The sequence below is a fragment of the Bombina bombina genome, chromosome 6, assembly GCF_027579735.1.
Source record: "Bombina bombina isolate aBomBom1 chromosome 6, aBomBom1.pri, whole genome shotgun sequence".
Taxonomy (NCBI): domain Eukaryota; kingdom Metazoa; phylum Chordata; class Amphibia; order Anura; family Bombinatoridae; genus Bombina; species Bombina bombina.
The window spans coordinates 501,888,232-501,912,490 of NC_069504.1; the positions used below are offsets into that span (position 1 = coordinate 501,888,232).

At 38.1% G+C, this 24,259-nt stretch overlaps 1 protein-coding gene across 3 annotated transcripts in view; it reads right to left on the reverse strand.

Moving 5' to 3' along the window:
* TRIP4 (thyroid hormone receptor interactor 4) overlaps positions 1-21,502 on the reverse strand; it is a 238,059-nt gene extending 216,557 nt beyond the window's left edge. For 2 of the 3 annotated variants that reach the window (XM_053717376.1, XM_053717375.1), the window contains exons 1-5: positions 21,138-21,500; positions 19,083-19,252; positions 18,129-18,271; positions 17,754-17,972; positions 7,772-7,850 (exon numbers count right to left, since the gene is read on the reverse strand). In XM_053717376.1, coding sequence (XP_053573351.1) covers positions 7,772-7,850; positions 17,754-17,972; positions 18,129-18,271; positions 19,083-19,252; positions 21,138-21,217 — 691 coding nt within the window. In that variant the 5' untranslated portion in view covers positions 21,218-21,500. Of the gene's footprint in view, positions 1-7,771; positions 7,851-17,753; positions 17,973-18,128; positions 18,272-19,082; positions 19,253-21,137 lie in introns of all 3 variants that reach the window. The other variant, XM_053717377.1, reaches the window with a different exon arrangement.
* Between the last annotated feature and the right edge of the window lie 2,757 nt (positions 21,503-24,259).

The window sequence follows — 24,259 nt, forward strand, 5'->3', positions numbered from 1 at the left end:
AGCAACTTTCTAATTTACTCCTATTGTCAATTTTTCTTCCTTCTCTTGCTATCTTTATTTGAAAAAGAAAGCATCTAAGCTAAGGAGCCAGACAATTTTTGATTCAGTACATTGGACAGCACTTGTTTATTGGTGGGTGAATTTATCCACCAATCAGCAAGAACCCAGGTTGTTCACCAAAAATGGGCCGGCATCTAAACTTACATTCTTGCTTTTCAAATAAAGATACCAAGAGAATGAAGAAAATTTGATAACAGGAGTAAATTAGAAAGTTGCTTAAAATTGCATGCTCTATTTGAACCACAAAAGAAAAAATTTGGGTTCAGTGTCCCTTTAATAATTTTTATTAGATAGGATTATGATTGAAACTGTACTTTTTTAATGTATTTTTGATGTGTTTTGTGACACTTTTTTGTTTTGGGAAACAGTTAACCAGAGCTCCAAGGGCGCGGTAATCATTCTAGCATAAATTGCGATTGCGCTCACGCATTCACTTTCAACCGCGATAAACCCATTTTCGCTTGCACATAACTTAACTCGCCCCTCGAAATCTTGCCCTTAAAAGGGACATGAAAACCAAATTTTTTCTTTCATGATTTAGAGAGAGCATACAATTATAAACAACTTTCGAATTTACTTCTATTATCTATTTGCTTCATTCTCTTGATATTCTTTGCTGAAAAGCATATCTAGATATGCTTAGTAGCTGCTGATTGGTAGCTGCACATAGATGCCTCCTGTGATTGGTTCACCGTGTGCATCTCTATTTCTTAATTAAAGTATATCTAAAGAATGAAGCAAATTAGGTAATAGAAGTAAATTGGAATGTTGTTTAAAATTATATTCTCTACCTTAATCATGAAAGAAAATGTTTGGGTATAGTGTCCCTTTAATCGTTGATGAATGAAGATCTTAAAAAGGGACATAAAACCAAAAAAAATTCTTTCATGATTCAGATTTTAAACAACTTTCCAATTTTATTTTTTTTTTTTTTTTTGTTGTCCTTTGTTGAAAAGCAGAAAGGCAAGTTCAGGAATGTGCACGTCTCTGCAGCATTATATGGCAGCAGTTTGGCAACAATGTTATACATTAGCATGAGCACTAGATGGCAGCACTTTATCCTGCCATGTAGTACTCCAGATATGTGCACACTATCTAGATATCTCTTCAAAAGAGAATAACAAAAGATCAAAGCAAATTTTATAATAGAAATACATTGGAAACTTTAAAAACGTATAATCTCTATCTGAATCATGAAATAAAAAATTCTGGGTTTCATGTCCCATTAATGCTTCTGTTTTTTTTACATATGCGTGCATTAACTTGCATCTCATATGTTTAAAGTGGTACAGGAATAAGTGACAAACTAAACAAAGAATAATATGAAGAGAATCTTGCACAAAATGTTAAATATTGGTTCAGTTCCCTATGTTAAAGTTTATAAAGTAAATAAAAGTGGAATCGCAAACACAAACTCCCAAAGTAAAATCTCACAGCCGAGAATCCTGGAAACACCTGAAAAACAGAATTTATGTTTACCTGATAAATTACTTTCTCCAACGGTGTGTCCGGTCCACGGCGTCATCCTTACTTGTGGGATATTCTCTTCCCCAACAGGAAATGGCAAAGAGCCCAGCAAAGCTGGTCACATGATCCCTCCTAGGCTCCGCCTACCCCAGTCATTCGACCGACGTTAAGGAGGAATATTTGCATAGGAGAAACCATATGATACCGTGGTGACTGTAGTTAAAGAAAATAAATTATCAGACCTGATTAAAAAACCAGGGCGGGCCGTGGACCGGACACACCGTTGGAGAAAGTAATTTATCAGGTAAACATAAATTCTGTTTTCTCCAACATAGGTGTGTCCGGTCCACGGCGTCATCCTTACTTGTGGGAACCAATACCAAAGCTTTAGGACACGGATGATGGGAGGGAGCAAATCAGGTCACCTAGATGGAAGGCACCACGGCTTGCAAAACCTTTCTCCCAAAAATAGCCTCAGAAGAAGCAAAAGTATCAAACTTGTAAAATTTGGTAAAAGTGTGCAGTGAAGACCAAGTCGCTGCCCTACATATCTGATCAACAGAAGCCTCGTTCTTGAAGGCCCATGTGGAAGCCACAGCCCTAGTGGAATGAGCTGTGATTCTTTCGGGAGGCTGCCGTCCGGCAGTCTCGTAAGCCAATCTGATGATGCTTTTAATCCAAAAAGAGAGAGAGGTAGAAGTTGCTTTTTGACCTCTCCTTTTACCGGAATAAACAACAAACAAGGAAGATGTTTGTCTAAAATCCTTTGTAGCATCTAAATAGAATTTTAGAGCGCGAACAACATCCAAATTGTGCAACAAACGTTCCTTCTTCGAAACTGGTTTCGGACACAGAGAAGGTACGATAATCTCCTGGTTAATGTTTTTGTTAGAAACAACTTTTGGAAGAAAACCAGGTTTAGTACGTAAAACCACCTTATCTGCATGGAACACCAGATAAGGAGGAGAACACTGCAGAGCAGATAATTCTGAAACTCTTCTAGCAGAAGAAATTGCAACCAAAAACAAAACTTTCCAAGATAATAACTTAATATCAACGGAATGTAAGGGTTCAAACGGAACCCCCTGAAGAACTGAAAGAACTAAGTTGAGACTCCAAGGAGGAGTCAAAGGTTTGTAAACAGGCTTGATTCTAACCAGAGCCTGAACAAAGGCTTGAACATCTGGCACAGCTGCCAGCTTTTTGTGAAGTAACACAGACAAGGCAGAAATCTGTCCCTTCAGGGAACTTGCAGATAATCCTTTTTCCAATCCTTCTTGAAGGAAGGATAGAATCTTAGGAATCTTAACCTTGTCCCAAGGGAATCCTTTAGATTCACACCAACAGATATATTTTTTCCAAATTTTGTGGTAAAATCTTTCTAGTTACAGGCTTTCTGGCCTGAACAAGAGTATCGATAACAGAATCTGAGAACCCTCGCTTCGATAAGATCAAGCGTTCAATCTCCAGGCAGTCAGCTGGAGTGAGACCAGGTTCGGATGTTCGAACGGACCTTGAACAAGAAGGTCTCGTCTCAAAGGTAGCTTCCATGGTGGAGCAGATGACATATTCACCAGATCTGCATACCAAGTCCTGCGTGGCCACGCAGGAGCTATCAAGATCACCGACGCCCTTTCCTGATTGATCCTGGCTACCAGCCTGGGGATGAGAGGAAACGGCGGGAATACATAAGCTAGTTTGAAGGTCCAAGGTGCTACTAGTGCATCCACTAGAGCCGCCTTGGGATCCCTGGATCTGGACCCGTAGCAAGGAACTTTGAAGTTCTGACGAGAGGCCATCAGATCCATGTCTGGAATGCCCCACAGTTGAGTGACTTGGGCAAAGATTTCCGGATGGAGTTCCCACTCCCCCGGATGCAATGTCTGACGACTCAGAAAATCCGCTTCCCAATTTTCCACTCCTGGGATGTGGATAGCAGACAGGTGGAAGGAGTGAGACTCCGCCCATAGAATGATTTTGGTCACTTCTTCCATCGCCAGGGAACTCCTTGTTCCCCCCTGATGGTTGATGTACGCAACAGTTGTCATGTTGTCTGATTGAAACCGTATGAACTTGGCCCTCGCTAGCTGAGGCCAAGCCTTGAGAGCATTGAATATCGCTCTCAGTTCCAGAATATTTATCGGTAGAAGAGATTCTTCCCGAGACCAAAGACCCTGAGCTTTCAGGGATCCCCAGACCGCGCCCCAGCCCATCAGACTGGCGTCGGTCGTGACAATGACCCACTCTGGTCTGCGGAAGGTCATCCCTTGTGACAGGTTGTCCAGGGACAGCCACCAACGGAGTGAGTCTCTGGTCCTCTGATTTACTTGTATCCTCGGAGACAAGTTCGTATAGTCCCCATTCCACTGACTGAGCATGCACAGTTGTAATGGTCTTAGATGAATGCGCGCAAAAGGAACTATGTCCATTGCCGCTACCATCAAGCCTATCACTTCCATGCACTGCGCTATGGAAGGAAGAGGAACGGAATGAAGTATCCGACAAGAGTCTAGAAGTTTTGTTTTTCTGGCCTCTGTCAGAAAAATCCTCATTTCTAAAGAGTCTATTATTGTTCCCAAGAAGGGAACCCTTGTTGACGGAGATAGAGAACTCTTTTCCACGTTCACTTTCCATCCGTGAGATCTGAGAAAGGCCAGGACGATGTCCGTGTGAGCCTTTGCTTGAGGAAGGGACGACGCTTGAATCAGAATGTCGTCCAAGTAAGGTACTACAGCAATGCCCCTTGGTCTTAGCACAGCTAGAAGGGACCCTAGTACCTTTGTGAAAATCCTTGGAGCAGTGGCTAATCCGAAAGGAAGCGCCACGAACTGGTAATGCTTGTCCAGGAATGCGAACCTTAGGAACCGATGATGTTCCTTGTGGATAGGAATATGTAGATACGCATCCTTTAAATCCACCGTGGTCATGAATTGACCTTCCTGGATGGAAGGAAGAATTGTTCGAATGGTTTCCATTTTGAACGATGGAACCTTGAGAAACTTGTTTAAGATCTTGAGATCTAAGATTGGTCTGAACGTTCCCTCTTTTTTGGGAACTATGAACAGATTGGAGTAGAACCCCATCCCTTGTTCTCCTAATGGAACAGGATGAATCACTCCCATTTTTAACAGGTCTTCTACACAACGTAAGAATGCCTGTCTTTTTATGTGGTCTGAAGACAACTGAGACCTGTGGAACCTCCCCCTTGGGGGAAGCCCCTTGAATTCCAGAAGATAACCTTGGGAGACTATTTCTAGCGCCCAAGGATCCAGAACATCTCTTGCCCAAGCCTGAGCGAAGAGAGAGAGTCTGCCCCCCACCAGATCCGGTCCCGGATCGGGGGCCAACATTTCATGCTGTCTTGGTAGCAGTGGCAGGTTTTTTGGCCTGCTTTCCCTTGTTCCAGCCTTGCATTGGTCTCCAAGCTGGCTTGGCTTGAGAAGTATTACCCTCTTGCTTAGAGGACGTAGCACTTTGGGCTGGTCCGTTTCTACGAAAGGGACGAAAATTAGGTTTATTTTTGGCCTTGAAAGGCCGATCCTGAGGAAGGGCGTGGCCCTTACCCCCAGTGATATCAGAGATAATCTCTTTCAAGTCAGGGCCAAACAGCGTTTTCCCCTTGAAAGGAATGTTAAGTAGCTTGTTCTTGGAAGACGCATCAGCTGACCAAGATTTCAACCAAAGCGCTCTGCGCGCCACAATAGCAAACCCAGAATTCTTAGCCGCTAACCTAGCCAATTGCAAAGTGGCGTCTAGGGTGAAAGAATTAGCCAATTTGAGAGCATTGATTCTGTCCATAATCTCCTCATAAGGAGGAGAATCACTATCGACCGCCTTTACCAGCTCATCGAACCAGAAACACGCGGCTGTAGCGACAGGGACAATGCATGAAATTGGTTGTAGAAGGTAACCCTGATTGAATAATAAAAACTACAGTTAAACACTAAAAAACTCTAAGCCATCTCCGTGGAGATGTTGCCTGTACAACGGCAAAGAGAATGACTGGGGTAGGCGGAGCCTAGGAGGGATCATGTGACCAGCTTTGCTGGGCTCTTTGCCATTTCCTGTTGGGGAAGAGAATATCCCACAAGTAAGGATGACGCCGTGGACCGGACACACCTATGTTGGAGAAACCTGCTATTATAGAAAGAAGATAGTGGAGGATATAATACAAATGATCCTGCATAAAATAGAGAGATCGACAGTGCTGTGACTTATCACCAGATGATAGCATAGGTCTCTAAATATTGTTCTGGATATTGTTGTTTTTGCAAATAGTCATGCTGCAGATTATATATATTTCCTTATTATATTAAGTAGTGTCTAGGTTCAGAACTTTGGATTGGACTGAAGTTCTAAAAGGGATAGGAACGTTAAATTAAACTTCAATAATTCAGATTGCACATGTAATTTTAAGACACTTTTATTTCCAAATTTACTTTGCTCTCTTGGTATCCTTTGTTAAAAAGGGATATGTACATATTCTACAGCAGGCTGGTGATTTGTGGCTACACTCAGTCTCTTGTCATTGGCTCACCAGATGGTTTAAAAAGGGACATGAAACCCAAAAGTTTTCTTTCATGATTCAAATAGAGCATGCAATTTTAAATAACTTTCCAATTCACTTCCATTATTTTATTTGTTTTGTTATATTGGTATCATTTGTTGGAAAGGATACCTATGGTAGGCTAAGTAACTGCTGATTGGTGATTGCACACATATGCCTCATGTTATTGGCTCACCTGGTATTCAGCTAGCTCCTAGTAGTGCATTGCTGTTTCTTCAACAAAGGACTCCAAAAGAATTAAGAAAATTAGATAACAGATGTAAATTAGAAAGTTGTTTTAAAGTGTTTGCTGTATCTGAATCATGAAAGAAAAAATGTGGGTTTCATGTCCCTTGAAGCTGGCTCCCAGTAGTGCATTGCTATGAAGAACAGGCGATCAGACAAGGAACTGCAAGAATGATAGTTTTGCAACAACATAACAGTCTACTCCAGTAAGTAGTCCATACTGACTCCTTCAAATAAGGCAACTGGTGGAAGCATTTTGCCCATTGAAAAACAATTGCAGCAAAAAAGGTTCAAACAATCTGTCTGAATGTTAATTTACTGCAACACTACACTAAAGTCTTGTAATTACAAAGTGTTTAATGTTTTCCTGATTGTTATTTTTGACTTGCTTTCCCAATTTAGCATGAAGGCTAATGACCCCTTTGATATTTTTTTTAAAAATAAATACAAAAATAATAGCATAACATTGATGGCAGTGGTAAAATATAAATATATTTTTATTATTTAAAAGGGCCATATTAATGAAATAAAATTACATTCTCTAATTTGTTAAACCAAATAATTTTATCACTAGCGACATAAACGCTATGTACTTAATCTCCGCAAATGGGTTAAAGTGCTGCTCACAAGCTGCTGAGCACTTGTTCCCAAACAAAAACTACCACTGAGAAAATAATGTTTAAAAACACAGATGAGTATTAATACAAAATAAGTAAATAAAAGTGAATTAAAAAAAAAATCAACAATAATACACTGTGCACATAAAACCTATTTAAATTAAACTGTATTTGAAAAGAGGAAATCCACTATATTTAATGTCCATAAATGAATGGATCTTCTTGTTCATTCAACCTCAAAAGAAAGAGAGAGATATCTCCATAGTGCAGCTGTAAATTTATATTGAAAATTGAACCAGTACTCACATGGAATAGAGCTATGTTAGTTCCAAGTATTGCACTCAGTTAAAGATGAAAAATCAGGTAAAAGCGATGACCACTTTATTGCCACAATGTTTAAAACAATGTTAAAAACAATATACAATCACTCTGGGGTTTGGATACTCTTTAAAAACACATACTGTGTATCATTTAGCCTCCAGCATACAAATTGTCCTTATAATGATACAATGTAGCAGCTTGGTTTTTAGAAGTGTCTTTTTTTTTTTTTTTTTTTTTTTTTTTTTTTTAATAGAGTCCGCCCCTCCTCGTGATGTACTGGCGTGTGATGTATGTTTCCTTTACCTTTGTCAAGCCAATTGGCGAAACGTAGGTCAGACATCACACGCCATTACGTCACGGGGAGGGACAGACTCTTTTTTTGACACTTCTAAAAACCAAGCTTGAGAGGCATGTACTGGCACTGGGAAAGAGAAGAGATAGGACTCAAAGGCTATAAAACACTAGAGGTGGAATAGGACTAGAAATCTGTAATTTTAGCAAATTGTACTTTCACCTGCAAAGAGCTTCTTGCGCAGTTTCTGGCTTTTATTTGAATCACGCAGCAGAATATCCTGTTCTTCATTTGTACAAACCTATCAAAAAGTAAAGTAGAACAATGGTGAAAAGGGTATCATACAAACTTCCCCAATATAAAACATCTCATACCAAACTAAAGAAAAACAAAGCATGTAAAAAAAAAAGCATTCAGGGGTCTTTATGACCGGTTCAATTTGCACCGTTTCAGAATAACAACCTTTTTTTCAGTCATGTGACTGCTATTGAAAAGCAGTGCATTGATTAAAATAGCCAGTAGGTGGAGCTGTCCGCTTGTGTTGCGGCAAGGATATGCAAGCCAAGCAAGCTGAAATTAATCAGTTTAACCAGACCTGAGCTATCGAGCAGCTTGCAAAGGAACAAGATCTTCCCGTCTATAAATCAGTCCAAATTGGAATGCATAGAAAGAACTGGTTGCAGAAAAATGCAAGTAAAGTCTGTGTTGTATGATTATTTTATTAGGTTTATAATGCTGTTTAGCAAATGTTTTTGTTCATTTAACTGAGGGCTACCTGTATATATACACACATACATACATATATATAATACAACTCTCAATGTTAATCCGCCCTCCAAGAGTCAACCACCTGCCAGTTCTGTGTTAATATACAACCTTCTCAAATGACAACAACCAGACAGGATTTCTTCAAAAAAGGTCAAATTTATTGACGTTTCAGGGAGTAAACCTCCCCTTCTTCAGAACATACAGTGTACACTAACACACCACCTTAAATAAGCAAACCATTACACAGTAACCTCCTATTTCCTGTTCAAAAAAGGCGCCAACATTGCATCACAACCGGTTCCTCTATTCTCACCCGGAAGTGCACAGACCAATTACTTCCTGTCTGTGTTTACATACCAGTTAATACTAAATATTTTATTTTTTGTTCTAAACTTACAAAACATCATATCGTGCCCAACTTGTGTTTAATCATTGTGTCTCAAGTATTCAAATAACTTCACTTTATCTACACAATGCTCCAATTTGACCTTTTTTGAAGAAATCCTGTCTGGTTGCTGTCATTTGAGAAGGTTGTATATTAACACAGAACTGGCAGGTGGTTGACTCTTGGAGGGCGGATTCACATTGAGAGTTGTTGGATAATACATTTTGGGAAGAGCCCCCATTTGATAGGTCTCACAGGACATCTCCTTCCTTTTTGTCCCTGGATAATTTGTCTTGGACTTTGGGGATTTTGTGTTATTTTCTGACAAGGAAAGCTTATCATAGCACACAGTCAGTGTCTACCAACACACACTTCACTGCATATATATCAAGAGGGTCTGTGTAACAGAGGTGAATATGCCAGAAGGAACCACGGATGTGTTCAAGTGAAGCAAGCTCAATCAGGTACTGTGTCATTTACTACAGAGGATGCAGCCTGGATTCTATTTGCACCAATTTTGCGTACAGTAAGTGAGACCCCTACAAATTTATATTTCTCTCTATTAAAATTGAAAAAGAGGGAGGTAGATCTGTCTTTACATGGCAGCTACCCCTCTGAATACTATCGTACTAGCCAGATACCCAGAGGTTTCAGAGTTAGGAATGTACCAACGTTTGGTAGAGACAGTATATAATTTAAGAGAAAGTGGTGTAACATTCTGAATAAATGTTAGTTTGATCTTATGTTGTTGGTGGTGGAGGAGGTGACATCCTTACTACAATTAGTAAGAACTGAGATTAGAGCTTTTGAAGAAACATACAACAAACACTTATAGAAGACACTAGGGAAGACTGGATACATAAACTAGGCACGCAAATTGACAAATATAAGAACGAATTGATTGTATTTAAAAACAGAAAACTTGATACTGTGAAAACTAATTACGACAAGGGGAGAGTGTATAGGTGGTTGACGTATAGTAACGAGGGACGACCCCAAAGGAACAGGGCCAGACGGGTGACTTTTGATACTGTTGATTCCAGTGGGGCAGACTCTACTGATACAGAGAGGGAAACCAGTACAGTGAGACTAGATAGCCCTGAAACACATACTTATAATCGTAGGACTGATACTGATAGTAGATCTTTTTTAGGGGTTCAGACCTGGTCACGAGGGGGAGGAAGTGGAAACTACCTTTTCTCAGGTCGCCAAAGGGTTGGCCACAGACCTCCAAGCAGGGGCAGGTAATTGAACAAACGGATATAGTCATTAATTTGAGCTTGCATACCCTTAATGTACATGAAAGGAGCTTACTTAATAAAGGGCTTTCCTTTGTTCCAAACAAAAGGTTCAGCGAACTTGATTTTATGATTGATATGCATAGATTCACCAGACAATTGAAGGTGAAAGAATTCTTCCAACACCAAGAGAGAGCAGTTGGTAGAGGTTTTCACATTTCAGGACGTGATTCCAAATTTGAACCCCCAAATTGTAGTTCTAGAATCAAAACATTTGTCAGAATGGTACAAGAACATGAGCTAGAGAGGTTTCCATTATTAAAATGGAAGGACAATATGACTAGGGATCAGAGTGATGCAATTCAAAGCCTACGAGAAGACAGCACTATAGTAATCCGCCCTGCTGATAAGGGTGGTGCTATAGTGCTGTTGGATTATGTTGATTACCGTGATGACATTTTGTCACAACTACATGATCTTAACACGTATCAGAAGTTGACCTTTGACCCTACTGACAATTTAAGAAGAAACTGCAGGACCTGGTGGACACGGGAGTATCACATGGGTATTTAACGGAATCATTGGGTAAACAGATGATTACTGCTTCCCCGGTTATTCCAATTTAGTATACGATACCCAAGATACATAAGTGACCTGACCGCAACTCCCTTTTGATGGCACAAAGTTATCATCCTCCTTCATTGGTCAAAGGTATCATCAAATCTCAATACATTAGGGCTATTAGGAACAATTCTAGTAGAAAGAAGAGGGAGTCACAGGTGTGTGAGATGCAAACTAGATTTGCCCAAAGGGGGTATCCGGCCACAGTACTGGACAAGGGCAAAGCACAGACACAGGATGTGATGCAAGACATACTACTACAGAAGAGTAGGAAGCAAAAGGACCCGGACACTAAGATAATCTTTACAACTACTTTTGCCCCCAAAACCTCGAAGTTTGGAAAGACTTTAAAAAACCTCTGGCATATTCCACTCTCAGACCCGAAACTCAAATTTGTACAGAATGCTCGTCCTCTGGTTGGCTACAGACGTAACACTAACTTAAGGGATCTTTTAGTCATCTCGGATCCAACACAGATTTAATTTGTTTTCAGAGTGGTTTAAAGTAGATTACCTGTTCAAAATAGAAAATGTGCACCAACAATATTAAGTAAGATCGCTTGATGTACCCGGAACCGGAAGTGACGTAACTACCGGAACTGGATATACGCTAGCAACACATGGTGGTCAAGGGGCACTTTCGAGCACTAAAAGTATTTTGTATTTAAGAGGTGTGTATTTGTGAAACACTGAAGGATTGTTATAGTGTGTAATATGTCATCTTAGGCCAATATGACACTTAATGATAGTGTTTGTCATACACACAGAGAGTTGTAAATACATACCGGAAGAGTTTGATTAACTTCCGGATCCGGTTAAACGGCAATAGCGGTAACTAGATACCGCAGTGTTAACTTGAGCATTGTGTAGATAAAGTGAAGTTATTTGAATACTTGAGACACAATGATTAAACACAAGTTGGGCACGATATGATGTTTTGTAAGTTTAGAACAAAGAGTAAAATATTTAGTATTAACTGGTATGTAAACAGAGACAGGAAGTAATTGGTCTGTGCACTTCCAGGTGAGAATAGATGAACCGGATGTGATGCAATGTTGGCGCCTTTTTTGAACAGGAAGTTACTGTGTAATCGTTTGCTTATTTAAGGTGGTGTGTTAGTGTACACTGTATGTTCTGAAGAAGGGGAGGTTTACTCCCCGAAACGTCAATAAATTTGACCTTTTTTGAAGAAATCCTGTCTGGTTGCTGTCATTTGAGAAGGATAGATATATATATATATATATATATATATATATATATATATATATATATATATATATATACACACATATACACACACACACACACATACATATACACACACATATATACACATACTATATGAGTGAATCAAAATCATGGAACATTTAAGTCAGCAAATGGGCATTTATCAGCATAGGACCAGATTTAACAAAGTACGAGTGGACAGGGGCATACATCTTCGCCCCTGACCGTATGGCATTGCGTTAGTGATGCACCGAAATGGAAATTCTGGACCGAAACCGAAAATCCAGGATGCACTTGGCCGAAGACCGAAACCGAAAATGTATTTTTTTTTTATTATTTTCATTTTTTTTTTTACATAATTAGACTATTTAATGAATGAATCTGAATTGAAAACCTTTAGGCCAATAAAAAAAAGCCCACACTTGAAAGTAACACACTTAAATTGGACAAAAATATCTTAAAACAATAACAATAATATTCTACACAATTTTACCAAGAAAAAAAAAACAGGCAAAAAATGCCATTTTCCTAAATGTTTCTGCGACCAAAATGTAAGTGCATCCCTACTTAAAGTAATATTAAATATCAATATACTGTATTATTGTTTATTTAGTTCTATGTAACAGAATCAGATTTAACAGGGTTTTTTTTTTTTTACCAATTATCCAAATAAAGTATAGTCATATAAAACTTATTTATATGCAAAACAGTAAGTCAAGTAATGAACTTAAACAGCAGCTCTAGGCTAGCATCAAATTTGAAACATGCTACACAATAATTTTACCGAAAATAACAGGCAATATAACCGAAAACCGAAATAGCCCAAAATGGCATTTTCGGCTGAAACGTTTCTGCGGCAGAAATTTCGGTGCATGCCTACATTGCGTCATTTATCATTGCCAACTACGGTTAGTAGTGCAACTCCGCCCCCTACACGAAAAAGTTAGGGGGTTAAAATATGCCACATAACAGATAGCGAACCACTGCTTCTTAAAGGGACATGAGACCCACATTTTTTCTTTCATGATTTAAAAAGAGAATGCAATTTTAAACATCTTTCTAATTTACTTCTATAATCTAATTTGTTTTATTCTCTTGATATTCTTTGCTGAAAAGCATATCTAGATATGCTCAGTAGCTGCTGATTGGTTGCTGCACATAGAAGCCTCATGTGATTGGCTCACCCATGTGCATTGCTTTTTCTTCAAATAAGGATATCTAAAAAATGAAGCAAAATAAATAATAGAAGTAAATTGTAATGTTGTTTAAATTTTTATGTTCTATCTGAATCATGAAAGAAAGATTTTGGGTTTAGTGGCCCTTTAACTCTCGGCTGCGCTCCGAAAGCAGCTCATATAGGAGCATCATAAATGTGGCCCATTGTCTGTGCACCTTCTAGTCCATACAGTTTACAAAAATTAATTGTATGCCAGTTAAAGACAATACTCTGGAAATTGCATAGTTACACCATTGCTATGGTTATTGATGGTATAAGCATTAAAACTACAGACATAAGCAATACCTTCTGTGAATTTAATTATTAACTATCTGTAAAAAAATAAAATATCTCTACCAGTTAGGTGTAGTACTGCGATCTGTTTCAAGGTCAGGGTGGTGAACAAAACAACATTTTTTCCGAAATATATAAATAAAAAAGTTTATTTTTATATAAGCATTCTATCACAATGTTCCCTTTTATCAAAACATAATGTATTTCTATTGCTTTTTATTATATATATTAGTATAACATAGACTAAGAGCCTGATGACTGAAAACTTACCAGAATAGAAAGAAGTCATGCAAAATATCTGGGGGTCTTTTTTAGCACTATATTGTAAATGTATGTGTCTTTTCCTCACATCCAAATCCTTGCAATGCTACATAAACAGCTCTCAAGCTAAAATTTGCCTTTATAAATTTTTTTGAGAGACCTCGCCATACTAACGAGACTTCTTAGATAACCTTGCCAGAACAGCTTTAGAGAATCAGGCCCAAATAACTGCTACATTCTGACATCACAACCCTAGCACCTTTTATATCACGTTGGCATCATGGGACAATTAATGTATTCTTTTACCTTACTGTTATTTATAGTGTCTTGTCTCTAGGTAATTTCAGACATATGATGTAACTACACGATTTATACTCCCTTTCTATAGGAATTAACCTAGTACACATACATTCACGGCTTATAACACACATCTATTGTTTACAGTACTATGAAAAAATCTAAAGTTTTGGAAAAGGGAATCTATTACACAGATATATTAACATGCATGGAGGTTGTTTACTAAGTGATCTAAAAAGGGACATTACATTAAAATTAAACTTCATTGGTTAAAATAGACAGTCATTTTATAAGACTTTTCAAATTTACTTTGAACTCTTTTGTATCCTTTGTTGAAATGCATACCAAGGCTGGCTCAAGAGTAGCAATGCACTACTGGGAGAGTTAGCTGGTGATTGGTGGCTACATACTTATGTCTCTTGTTATTGGCTAACCAGATGCAATCAACTAGGTCCAAGTAGTGCATTGCTGCTCGGAAGCAGGGGTTTTAAAGGACCAATTCATAATCAACAAATCCATAACAAAAGGGACAATACAAAAACACATGGGGCCCGATCCGATATGCAGCGTCGCCTGCAAAAGCCGGCGACGCCAAATTTTGTGCGGGCTTGGTATCCTATATACAGCGTAACCTAGAAGTTACGCTCGTATATTTATGCCTTCGGCCGTAGTTTTTTGGCCCATAGACAGGTATACCAAACCCGCGCAGTTTGGTATCCAATATACAGCGTAAGGACTTACGTGGCGAAAATTGAGAAATCTTACTCCATTTTCACCTCGCCACAAAATGTAGGCGTAGTAAGCCTTACGCTGAGTATTGGAGCCCCATAACTCCCTAAACTACCTGCAAAATAAAACCTAACACCTAATGCATGCGCAATGTCTATCTACCTGTCAACCGAAATCCCCCGTCGCAATCCCTTATAAAGTGCTTAACCCCTAAACCGCCGCTCCCGGACCCTGCTGCCACCTACATTAAATGTCTAACCCCCTAATGTGATCCCCCTACACCGCCGCCACCTATATTATATATCTAACCCCCTAATGTAATCCCCCTACACCGCCGCCACCTCTATTAAAATTATTAACCCCTAATGTAATCCCCCTACAACTCCGCCAGCTCTATTAAAATTATTAACCCCTAATGTAATCCCCCTACACCGCCGCCACCTCTATTAAAATTATTAACCCCTAATGTAATCCCCCTACACCGCCGCCACCTCTATTAAAATTATTAACCCCTAATCTAATCCCCCTACACCGCCGCCACCTATAATAAATGTATTACCCCCTAAAATACTAAAGTGTCCCTACACTGCATTGCCCCAAAGTAATCAGCTCTATTACCTGTAATCTGACCCCCCTACACCGCCGCCACCTATATTAACCCTAATTATATTAGGGTTAATATAGTTATTATATTAACTATATTAACCCTATCTAACCCTAACACCCCTAACTTAATTATTATTGCAATAAATCTAAATAATATTAATATTATTAACTAAAATATTCCTATTGAAAACTACTTACCTGTAAAATAAACCCTAAAATAGCTACAATATAATTAATAATTACATTGTAGCTATTTTAGGGTTTATATTCATTTTACAGGTAACTTGGTATTTATTTTAACTAGGTACAATAGCTATTAAATAGTTAATAACTACTTAATAGCTACCTAGTTAAAATAATTACCAATTTACCTGTAAAATAAATCCTAAAGTTACAAATACACCTACACTATCAATAAATTAAATAAATAAACTACAATTATCTAAACTAAAATATAATTAAAAACACTAAACTAAATTACAAAAAATAAAAAAAGATTACAAGAATTTTAAGCTAATAACACCTAATCTAAGCCCCCTAATAAAATAACAAAGCCCCTCAAAATAAAAAAATCTCCCTACCCTAAACTAAATTACAAAAAGTAATCAGCTCTATTACCAGCCCTTAAAAGTGCCTTTTGTGGGGCATTGCCCCAAAGTAATCAGCTCTTTTACCTGTGGAAAAAAAGAACAACCCCCCCCCATTACAACCCACCACCCACACACCCCTACTCTAAAACCCACCCTATCCCCCCATAAAAAACCTAAGTCTAACCCCGAAGTAGTCCTTACCTGTCCTGAAGACCGGCGGAGAAGGTCCTGTTCCAGGCGGAGAAGTCTTCTTCCAGTCGGTGACCTCTTCTTCTTCCAGGAACCAGCCGGCGCGGAGCGGAGGAGTTGAAAACCGATGACCACGGAGCTGAAGACCGGCGATGCAGGAACTGAAGATCGGCGACGCTGGACCTGAAGACCAGAGCCATGGAGCGTGGAGTATACTCTTCATACGATCGCCGCCGTACACTGAATAGGAATTCAAGGTACACGATTAAAAATGGCATCCCTTGAATTCTTATTGGCTGATTTGAGCCTTCAAATTCAAATCAGCCAATCAGATGAGAGCTACTTTAATTCTATTGGCTATTCAAATCAGCCAATAGAATTAAAGTAGCTCTCATCCGATTGGCTGATTTAAATTTGAAGGCTCAAATCAGCCAATAGGAATTCAAGGGACGCAATTTTTAATCGCGTACCTTGAATTCCTATTTAGTGTACGGCGGCGATCGTATAAAGAGGATCCTCCACGCTCCATGGCTCCGGTCTTCAGTTCCAGAGAGGACGGTCTTCAGCTCCGCGGTCATCAACTCCTCCGCTACACGCCGGCTGGTTCCTGGAAGAAGAAGAGGTCGCCGCCTGGAAGAAGACTTCTCCGTCTGGAACAGGACCTTCTCCGCCGGTCTTCAGGACAGGTAAGGACCACTTGGGGGTTAGACTTAGGTTTTTTTAAGGGGGGATAGGGTGGGTTGTAATGGGGGGGGAGTTGTTCTTTTTTTCCACAGGTAAAAGAGCTGATTACTTTTTGTAATTTAGTTTAGGGTAGGGACATTTTTTTATTTTGGAGGGCTTTGTTATTTTATTAGATTAGGTGTAATTAGCTTAAAATTCTTGTAATCTTTTTTTATTTTTTGTAATTTAGTTTAGTGTATTTAATTATATTTTAGTTTAGATAATTGTAGTTTATTTAATTAATTTATTGATAGTGTAGGTGTATTTGTAACTTAGGATTTATTTTACAGGTAAATTGGTAATTATTTTAACTAGAGAAAAAAAAAAAAAGAGTATCCAGTGCTAATCCAAGGAAAGGGATAAAGAGTCACTCCAGTTCCATATGTTAAAAAAATGTTAAAAAGCCTTTATTTAGAAATTTCCATGGGGTAAAACGAGTCACAAAATTATCTTAGCATAGAGAACATGAAAAAAGTCTGACCGGTTTCGGCACCAAGTGGCCGTAGTCATAGACTGATAACAGGTGTTCAAAAAAAGAGCACCTGATATACCTGTTAACCACTCCCCAAGTTATTCAGTTTTTTTATGCGGCTGCAGTTTCTAAAGTGCTGTAAGTCACCGGCGACTCCAGAAATTTGTACTTACGCAGATTTCTGGACATCGCTAGTTTGTCAGACTTACGGCACTTTAGCAACTGCCGGCGCCGTATATGAGATAGCTCGATGTGCGAGCTGAAACTACGGGCGGCGCAGGTTTCCACGCTTGAGCCAAAACCTGCGCCGTATATTGGATCGTGCCCATAGTTTGCATTTAAAAAAAGCAGTTACGTTTTTTAATAATGGATGTAAACTGTATATTATTATTTTTTTTATTTCAAATACTCTATATAAATCATGAAAGTTTAATTTCGACTTCAGTGTCCCTTTAAACAAACAGATATATTCAAACAAAAGTGCAATAATAAAATGGTCTGACACATTTGATCATTTTTTTCTTTTTTGCACTTTTATGTCCCTTCAAACATTTACACAAAATACAAAAGATAGCTTTATTCCTCTTACCAGACTCCCACAGAAGAGGCAGGGACCAGACCCTTCCTGCTCACAAACAATGCGCCCACATGTCAAGCAGTTGTTAATGAGCTGATGCCTCTGAGCAAGGCAATCACACGGGTGGCGTCCGGGGATCAGCACCGTCAGTTTGTCCTGACCCTCTTTTGTATACAAGTTAACAAACTTTTGCTTCTTCTTGGAGGATGAAAGGCTGCTAGTTTCCTGTGCCTGATCAGAGATGAAACGTATATATTTTAAATACAGTAGTAGTGGCAATACTAGCAACTCAGTACAACCAGAGAGTAACCAATTGATTTTTTGCACAGACATTATTTTCTGTGGTGAGAGTAGTACTAAGAATAAGACTTATGTATACAAACCAACCTTTGCTAAGTCCATAGGTGTCTTGACTTCCTCAGTGACACTGTCAGCTGCCCCATAAGCTGGAAGAGACTCCAGCTTGTTTCTTCCTTTACGTCTCCCTCTTTTACTTTGCTCTCCTGACAAATGCTGAGCGGGTACAACATCTGATGATTAAAATACAGGGGGAGGGGAGGATAAATTTGCCTTTAGTGACAAAAGGTAAAAAATATGATTACTTCTATTATCGTATTTGCTTCTTTCGCTTGGTATCCTTTGGTTAAAAGCAAGTTAGCGTCTGACTGTTGGCTGCACATATATGCATTGGCTCACCCGATATGTTCAGTTAGGTTCCAGCAAAAGATACCAAGAGAATAGAGCAAATTTGATAATAAAAGTAAAATGGAAAGTGGTTTCAAATTGCATGCTGTGAGTCATGAAATAAATTGTTGAGGTTTGTATGTCCCTTTAAGTTTGTAAAGATAAGAAATGAAACAGCTACTGTGAAGTAAAGTGTTAAAGGGACATGAAACCCAAACATTTTCTTTCATGATTCAGATAGAAAATACCAACTTTCTAATTTACTTCTATCATCTAATTTGTTTCATTCTCTTGGTGCACTACTGGTTTCTAACTGAACACATGGGGGAGCCAATGACAATCGGTATATATATATATAGCCACCAATCAGCAGCTAGAACCTAAGTTCTTTGCTGCTCCTGAACTTGCCAATATAAACTTTTCAGCAAAGGATAACAAGAGAAGGAAGCAAATTAAATAATAGAAGTAAATTGGAAAGTTGTATTAAATTGTATTCTCTATCTGAATTATGAAGAACAATTTTGGGTTTCATGCCCCTTTAAAGAGGAATTAGCAATCATAGGAGTTGGAGAAAAACTTAATCCAAATCAGAAATGTAACAGATAACCACATCTGCTTCAGAAAGAGCTCTGATAGCATAAGATGTTCCCTACTGACCTTCTTTCTTACATAATGTTGGAGCTAAGTGAGGGCTGGGATGGTGCCGAGCCCTCTGCCACCGAATCTTCAGCTCCTTGACAAAGAGATTCTTTCTCTCCTCAGAGCCCTGGATAAGGTCATTCATATAGTCTTCAATCTCCTCCTCTGAATCAATTGAGAGGATGTACCTATGATGCACAGTAAGAAGCTTACAATCCTAGTGTCAATGCTGTGAAAGGACTAAATTATAGAATTATTTATTTCCCTTTTTTTCAAGCATGTAAGTCACATGCACACCAGTGTATTAATATATTTCAGCAACCTTTAAAGAGACATTAAACACTCAAGATAAAATAACATACCACCCGCATTTTATTCACATCCACACTAATCCATTCCTGTATTTTAGAAATCCTTAAAGAGACATTAAACACTGAGATATTGTTATTAGTTACAAAAAAATATTCTTTCATCATTATTTTGTCCCTTTTTCCTGTATTTTAATGCTTAAAGGGACATTGTACACTAGATGTTTCTTTGCATAAATGTTTTGTAGATGATCCATTTATATAGCCCATCTGGAGTGTTTTTGTAACAATGTATAGTTTTGCCTATTTTTTTTTAATAACATTGTGCTGATTTTCAGACTCCTAACCAAGCCCCACAGTGCCAGATGTATACATGCGTTTACAGACTGCTACCAGCTCCTGTTTATATTATCTGTCTTTTCATATGCAAGGAAGGGGGGGGGGGTCTTCTCTTATTGTTTTTCCAGTCCCTTTCAGTGGGTGCCCCAGACTAACCTAATCAACAGTGCTAAACTGGGAGCTTCTAAGCAAGTATTTAAAAGGTTTTAAACTGGATTTTTAGATCAGCATCTGTGCATATTTTTATTTATAGAAGTGTCTATTACATGCAGTTATATGAAAAATGGAGTGCACTGTACCTTTAAAATTTAGGCTTTTCCAACATTTTGTAACGTAATGGGCCCCATGTTCTAACTTCAATGTTTACACTTAAATGCCTATTCTTCTTAAAGGGACAGTCTACTCTAGAATTTGTATTGTTTAAAAAGATAGATAATCCCTTTATTACTCATTCCCCAGTTTTGCATAAACAACACAGTTATATTAATATACTTTTTACCTCTGTGATTACTTTGTATATAAGCCTCTGCAGACATTCCCCAGTTTTGCATAAACAACACGGTTATATTAATATACTTTTTACCTCCGTTATTACTTTGTATATAAGCCTCTGCAGATTGCCCCCTTTTTTCAGTTCTTTTGACAGACTTGCATGTTATCTAATCAGTGTTGACTAAAATAACTCCACGGGAGTGAGCAGAATTTTATCAATATGGCACACGTGAACTAGCACTGTCTAGCTGTGAAAAACTGTAAAATGAACCGAGTTAAGAGCCGGCCTTCAAGGCCTTAGAAATGAACATATTAGCCTACCTAGGTTAGTTTTCAATAAAGAACACCAAGAGAACAAAGCAAATTTGATGATAAAGGTAAATTGGAAAGTTGTTTAAAATTGCATGCTCTATCTAAATCATTAAAGTTTTATTTTGACTAAACTGTCCTTTTAACTCACATTACCTGCTGAGATCCAAATGAGCTAAAAAGTAACACTAACTGTTCTTTGAATAAGATATTAGATAAGGGACCTATGTTGCATGCTGGTGTCCAGTAATTTATAGAAACTAAACCTATACACATATTACTTTAAATATTTCAACAACGAATACAATTTAAAAAAAAAAAAAAAAAAAAAAAAACACATCTACTAATTACTTTTAAGCTAACTTTTTGCTTTGAATATATTTCTAGCATTCAATGAATGTTTAATATCCCTTTAAGATAAAGATACAACCACTTATAAATTAACACCGTTTTCACATAAAAATGCGTACCTCTCTTATTTTTCCTATAGCCCCTCAATCCCCTCCACACAAGTGCAAGTCCCACTTCCACATATCATAATATATATCAAGCTTTACTTTTTTTCCTAAGTTTTGTACACTGGAAAATCACTACACCTGAGCTCCCCTATGCGCCATATACTCACTGGACTACATCTTCGCTATCGCTTAGCCCGAACCGTTTCTCCAGCTCTTTCACACACCAGGTTAGCAGATCAGCTGCCATAACAGAAACAAATATGCTCAATCCTACGGTACAAATCCGGAAGTATCTAAGCCTGAATTGACTTGGAATATGTCCATACTGAGATATGTTCCCTCCAGAAACAAACACAGAATTTTGAGTTCCTCTAAGAATATTTGCCTTTTTAGCATAATTACGTATTCATGTGCATTATAAATAGCAACGATTCGTTTTTGCTATTTTATCTAATTTATGGTAGAATCTGAGTTTAGCGTTGTAAGTTATTAATTTTAGTTTTGGGCATCTAATTCCATACTGTTTAGAAAATCAATAGCAGATAAGGTCGAGAGGAGCTATGGCTGAGGGGTGTAACGTTTAATAGGCAGTTCAGCAGATTCGAGTAAATAATTGTTTACTCTTATTTTAACAAATTTGAAATGCTTTAAGTATATCAAAAATAAAATAATTTGATTTAAACGTGTCCTTAAGATGCAATATATTTTTCTGGGATGTACTAAAAGGAATGACAAGGGTGAATGACAAAATGGAATGCCCATAGACTTTAATTTTACATCCCATTAAAGTCTATGGGCATTCCATTTTGTCATTCACCCTTGTCATTCCTTTTAGTACTGTACTGACATATAAAAGTGCCATAAAACATTTTGAGTTATGAGCATATTATAAAAAGTCTCAACTGAGGTAAAATAGTGTGCTTATAAGTATATTTTAATAAAATTTAAAAAAATCTGCAAAATTACATACACTTTACTGATGCCAAATACAGCCTGCTCCACCCCGTTATCAGTGTCCTACTCCAAACCTTGTATCAAATAACCTACTCCTATATAATTCATATGTGAGACGCTTCTATTTGCATGCAATGTTTCTAATACCTTTTAGTATTAGAAATATTGTATGCAAATAGAAACGTCTCACATATGAATTATATATGTGTACCCCATTATCGTGCAGTAGATCCCTTTGCGCATGCAAACGTTTATTATAAGCTCCCTTACTTATGAAAGTATTATTACATTTACAACACTTATTTATAATTATATATATATATATATATATATATATATATATTTATTTCATGTGAGTGGCAAGAGTCCACAAGCTAGTGACGTATGGCCCATGGGATATACATTCCTACCTGGAGGGGCAAAGTTTCCCAAACCTCAAAATGCCTATAAATACACCTCCCACCTCACTCATACTTCAGTTTTACAAACTTTGCCTTCGTTGGAGGATGGTGAAGCAAGTTGTGCTTGATTTCTTCTGTGAAAGGCGCTTCTAAGCATTTTGAAGCCCAGTTCCTCTCAAAGTACAGTGTTTGAGGGATGTGAAGGGAGTATTTGCCTAATGATGCCATGTTTTTGCCTATGGGAAATCTATTCTAAGGATCTCTGTAAACTCAGTCGTGGGTATTCATCTGCCACCTCCCTTTACAGATCGACATTATACTCCTCTACCATTACCTTTGCTGATATGTTTCAGTACTGGTTTGGCAGTCTGCTATATGTGGATGGGTGTCTTCAGGTAAGTATATATCTTTTGTTAATACACTCTCAGCTATGTTTGGCATTTTATATTTTTAAAGTTTTAAATATATATTGCATATATTTGCCATGAGTCAGGTCTATGTTTATTTCCCTTTGCAGTCTAACAGTTTCAGCATGGACAATTATTTTTGGGAGAAATTTAGTATATGTTTTTACTTACCTGAGTTTTCAGCTAGTTGTAACTTTGGTCTGTTTTTTCCGTGACCGGACTTTTAGCCGATGGACATTTGGCCGACGGACATTTGGCCGAAATACAAGTGGCTGTCAGATAACAGTCCGGCCACGAGATAGATTTGATAGATAGATAGATACATAGATTAGATAGATAGATCAATAGATGCGATAGATAAATTTGATAGATATGATAGATAGATTGATTTGATAGATAGATAAATAGATAGATTTGATAGATAGATAGATAATTTCCCAGACAGAGAATTACAAGACGTGAGGGCTGGGACCCATGGTAAGGTTCCCAGAGGCAGTTGCGGCGCCCGAGGCTCTGATTAGAACAGAGCACTCTGGAACGTATCTGCCCTCGGCCGAAATCGGAACATTCTTCGGCATTCTGTCCGTCGGCCAAATGTCCGTCTGACAGAAGGCTGTCTGCCAAATGTCCTTCTGCATTTTGTCAGAGCACCGTTTTTTCAAATGTTCGCGGGCAAATTAGGCTCACGATGGCGCAAAATACTTCTATTTATTGCGTCATTTATGGCGCAATTTTTTTGGTGCAATGGTTGCGTTTGTTGTGACGCGAGTCACGTCATTTCTTGCGTCTTTGTTGACGCAATTTTTTTGTTATATTAAGTCTCTCCTTCTTTTGCTCTCTGCTTTAATTTGTTACAGAGGGCTATGATATTTCCTTTTATTTTTCATATAAGCATTTTTTACCATTCCTGAAATTATTTTGAGGAAATTGGATATTTTGTTTAAATAGTGTTACATGTTGGTTTCAGGAGGGGGGGTGTCAGTTCAGGACTGGGCATCGGGCACACCATACCAGCTGGAAATTAGCACTTATCTGTTCAGGACGTCCAGGAGAATAGATTTCAGACCACGCAGCTATGATTCCAAAAGCTATCCTGTTTATTACCAGTTGTTAGGCACTTTTATAGCCAAGAATTACAGCATATAGGTTTAACAAGTGACGTATTCATAATTACATCATTTCACATAGTATTTCTATAAGAACAAAGAAACTCATTTAAAATATAATTGGAAGAAAAGGAGTGTTAGGGAGTCATTTCTACAGAAATACCTAACTACAGATAAACAGTAACTGGGCCTCCTAGCCCAGCACAAATCACAGCCGTTTGACATCTTGTAGAGATAACAATGCATCCAAGCACATCGTCAGGGTCATTCTCAGGGCTATTATATCTATGCAAGTCTCCCTAACATCAGCATATTTCTTACTACATAATAAACCACTATAATAAAAGATTCATTACCCAAGATGGATGCCTAAGACAAAATGGTGGCGAAGAACAAGATGGCGCTAGTCATGCTAACAATA